At 36.7% G+C, this 3,498-nt stretch overlaps 1 protein-coding gene across 5 annotated transcripts in view; it reads left to right on the forward strand.

Annotated features, from left to right (window-relative positions):
• XPO1 (exportin 1) overlaps positions 1–3,498 on the forward strand; it is a 34,061-nt gene that overhangs the window by 11,864 nt on the left and 18,699 nt on the right. For all 5 annotated transcript variants that reach the window (XM_085541003.1, XM_015856757.3, XM_085541002.1 and 2 more), the window contains one exon: positions 59–131. Coding sequence is in view for 4 of the 5 variants with exons in the window: in XM_015856757.3 (XP_015712243.1) it covers positions 59–131 (73 nt within the window). In the remaining variant the exon portion in view is untranslated. The remainder of the gene's footprint in view (positions 1–58; positions 132–3,498) is intronic.

Below are 3,498 nucleotides of genomic sequence, written 5' to 3' on the forward strand. Positions count from 1 at the left end.
CTGACAGTGAGTTAGTTGTACAGTAACATGCTCACATTTTACTATTCTCCAATTTCAGTATTATGGACTTCAAATCTTGGAAAATGTGATAAAAACAAGATGGAAGATTCTTCCGAGGAATCAGTGTGAAGGTAGGAAGAGGTTTTTGTTGTTACCTCTTACATTTTTTTTTTCCAGAAACACTAAGTAGAACTACTTTCAAAACTTGTCACCATGCTGTAATTGTTCTTCTTTATTAAATACTGATTTCTCAACTCAATTGAATTTGTGTTCTGCTGTGAGCTGTTTCTAACATTGTGAAGATGTGATCAGAAGTTTCACTGCCAGTTTATTGATGAAATGTGATAGTAAATGTCAGTGAAGATTCATTTTTGGAGAGGGGGACTTCAACATTTGTGAATATTTTCTTTACCTCCGCTCAAAGAGTGGCAGATGTAGCCTAGCTCTTAAAAAGGCTTCACTTAATTCTATTAGAAGCAGCCTTACAGACTTTTAGGAAAAAAAAAAAACAAAAGGGGTTGAATGCAGTTGTGCCATATTGAGAAACTGAGGGAGAAACCTGAAGAGATCTTACGTTTTCACTTTAAAATGTCATGGGTTTCCATTTTCCTGAGTATGAATACTTATCTTTAGCATTCAGAAGTTATCTTGTCAAAGTTTTTGGCTGTTGGAGCAAAGCAGGGAGGAATCAGTAAGTTGAATTAGTTATGGTCAGCTTATTGATTGATGCCTATTGAAGGAAACTACAGTCAAATAGGAGAAGATGAAGAGATAGACTTATTTGATAGTTTGGGACTGAACAAGTGCCTAAAATAGAGTACACAAGTGGTTTCAAGTTTTAATAATACTTAATGTATAGAATGTGTAAGTGGTGGTGCTGAGGTGATGCTTGGCCGTACATTGCATCATGTTATCACATCTGGATTTCAGATGCCAAATCGTGCATATGTGACTTAGACATGATCTCCAGAATTTGAGATGGTGTTTTATATTTTTGCTTCACTACTAGTAGGCATGGTAGTACTGTTTGGCTGGTTGTTATCATCTGAGCAGATGCAGTAGGTAGCTGAACATGTTACAGGTACAATTACTATCTGAAGTTGTACTCTATTTTTGCTTTCCCTGCCTTTTGTGCTTCTGAAGATTGCTGAAGAAAAAAGTATCCTTCATCCCAACAGATGTATATCTCCAAATAAAGTCTTCCAGAATATTTTCACAAGCCACAGTGAAATTGTAAAATTAACTTATTTTAGGAGAAATCAGTCCAGTCACGTTTAATTCTGTTCTTTCCTGTACATCGGTAGAACAGCAGCCAAATGCCTCGTGTACTGTGACATTTGATCCATGTTGGCCTTGCAGTTCTCATCCAGTTTGATGTACTCTTTGGTAATAGTTGCTGGGATTTTGTTTTTATTCTGCTGGAATAGTAGATGGTAACTGCTCTTAGTTTATTTGGACAGTCTAATTACCTGGGAGTTGAGAAGACTGGTTGAGTTAAAGTTTCTGCCTCCTTTTGTTGGCAGCATTTTCTGGTTTGAGTTGTAACTAGTAAAATGGGGGGTGCAGGAAACCAAAATTCAGTGTAACAAGCTGCTTTGTAATAAATCCCTTCACAAATCAATTAATTCTGCTTATATCTTAGTTTGTAAAACTTAGTACATCTGATTCAATTTGTACAGTAAACACAGCTGAAAAACCTTCATTTTGTTATTCATTTTGTTATGAAGGAACGAAATCCATTTGTTACAAAGTAGTATTCTTCTCTTGGAGCAGCAGCAGTGCTTATCAGTTGAGGAAAAGTGTAGATCTGACTTGAGAATCAATGTTGTGAAAAGACAACCTGTCTGAAAATCCAGGGGAAGTAAACAGTTGTCAGTAATTACAGAGCCTGAATCTTTGCTTTTGACATTTTATCTTAACTGTACCTGGAGTTACACATTGGAATATCTTTTTGGACCTTGAAGTTAGCCAGGGTGTTGTTATCACTTCTCGTTCAGCCCTGGGAGGTTTTAGCTCCAGCCTAGAATCTCACTTATAAGCAGCAAAATGGTCTTTTTTTCAGAAGATATTCTTTAGACGTGAATCTGCATTAAATTTGCTTTTATTTTTAAATGGCTTTTAATTTTAAGCTCTTCTGGCCCTGCTGCCAGATCTGTTACTCCTTTAATATAGAGTTGGGTTTTAATAGTACTTCAGATGGGTGTGATTTGATTACTGCGCTGTAGTCTCAATAGGATTTCCTGTTACTCTGTGAAAACCTGCCCAGAGTTAAAGAGTTGCTTGGTCTTAAAATTCAGTGGTACACTTCATACTGCAGTGTGAAATGAAAAACTGTTCCTGTGAACAGATAAAGCTTGTCTGGAGCATTTTGAGGATAAGCACTTACGTCATTATGAAACTTGAATTGATTGTAAAACTTTCCTTATTTTCAAATGGAAGAGATACCTGAAGTGTTTGAAGAGATTATGCTTAGTAGCTCATAGAAAGGTCTTGGAGTTAAGTACAAAGCTTTAGCAGTAATTTAAGCCGCTGCAGAAAATATTTTTCTATGTGGTGATAACTTAATGGATATTTCTGGCATTAAGAGATGGTACTTAAGCTGTGTAAGCAGTTCTAAAACATGATCAAATAAGCGTATGCTAGTATGCATATCAACATCCATGGAAGGATCAGTTCTGCTTTACATTTTAAAATGCCATTTTTGGCTGCCAAATATTGTTACATTGCTTCATTAGAACGTCCACTTGTTCTACTATGGCATCTTAATCTTTAAGCAGAAAATTTGCTAATTTTAGTAAATTACTATGAACGTACATATGCAGCACGAGGTTGTATATACTTTCTGAATGTAGTTTGTGCCCTGTGATTGCATAAAAAGATATGCTTGTTTATCCTAAGGTAACCACTTAAGATGTAGATTACCTACAGCTGTGTATGTACTGATAACATGCTAGAACTCTGTTATGATAGGAACTGCACTGAGATTGTGGCCCAGAGGAGATATAATAGTATAATATATATAATAGTATAATATATATAGAGTATAATATATATAATTCTCAAGCATATCCTGGTGCTGAAACCAGGATATTGCATATTTGTCAGTTTAGACAGACTGCAGAAGTTCAGCTTGGTTCACCTGTGAAAATGCTTTCCTTCAGAAAGTAGTTCAGTTGTTACCTGTATGTCTCCCTCTACAGAGGAGCTGCTTTCATTTGAGGACTGCAATACGCAGTACTCATCCAGGAACTTTAGAAGGGCCGTAAAGGAGAGCTATAGTTGCTGAGTTCTGTCAGTGTCCTTGTTCTCCTGTTTTTGCATTTTGTTTACCAGTAAATTCTAACAGCACTATTCCAGGCCTTCTGACAATGGCCTGGTGTTCAGTCTTAGCAATAATTAGAATGTTTCTTGCTTGACTGAGCTTGGCTAACATACTGGTTAACTGCTGTGATTGCAAGGGGGAGGAACACTGCCTCTAAGGCAGTACTGGAGTGAGGC

The sequence above is a fragment of the Coturnix japonica genome, chromosome 3 (assembly GCF_054131305.1).
Source record: "Coturnix japonica strain WE chromosome 3, WE-NBRP24, whole genome shotgun sequence".
NCBI lineage: Eukaryota > Metazoa > Chordata > Aves > Galliformes > Phasianidae > Coturnix > Coturnix japonica.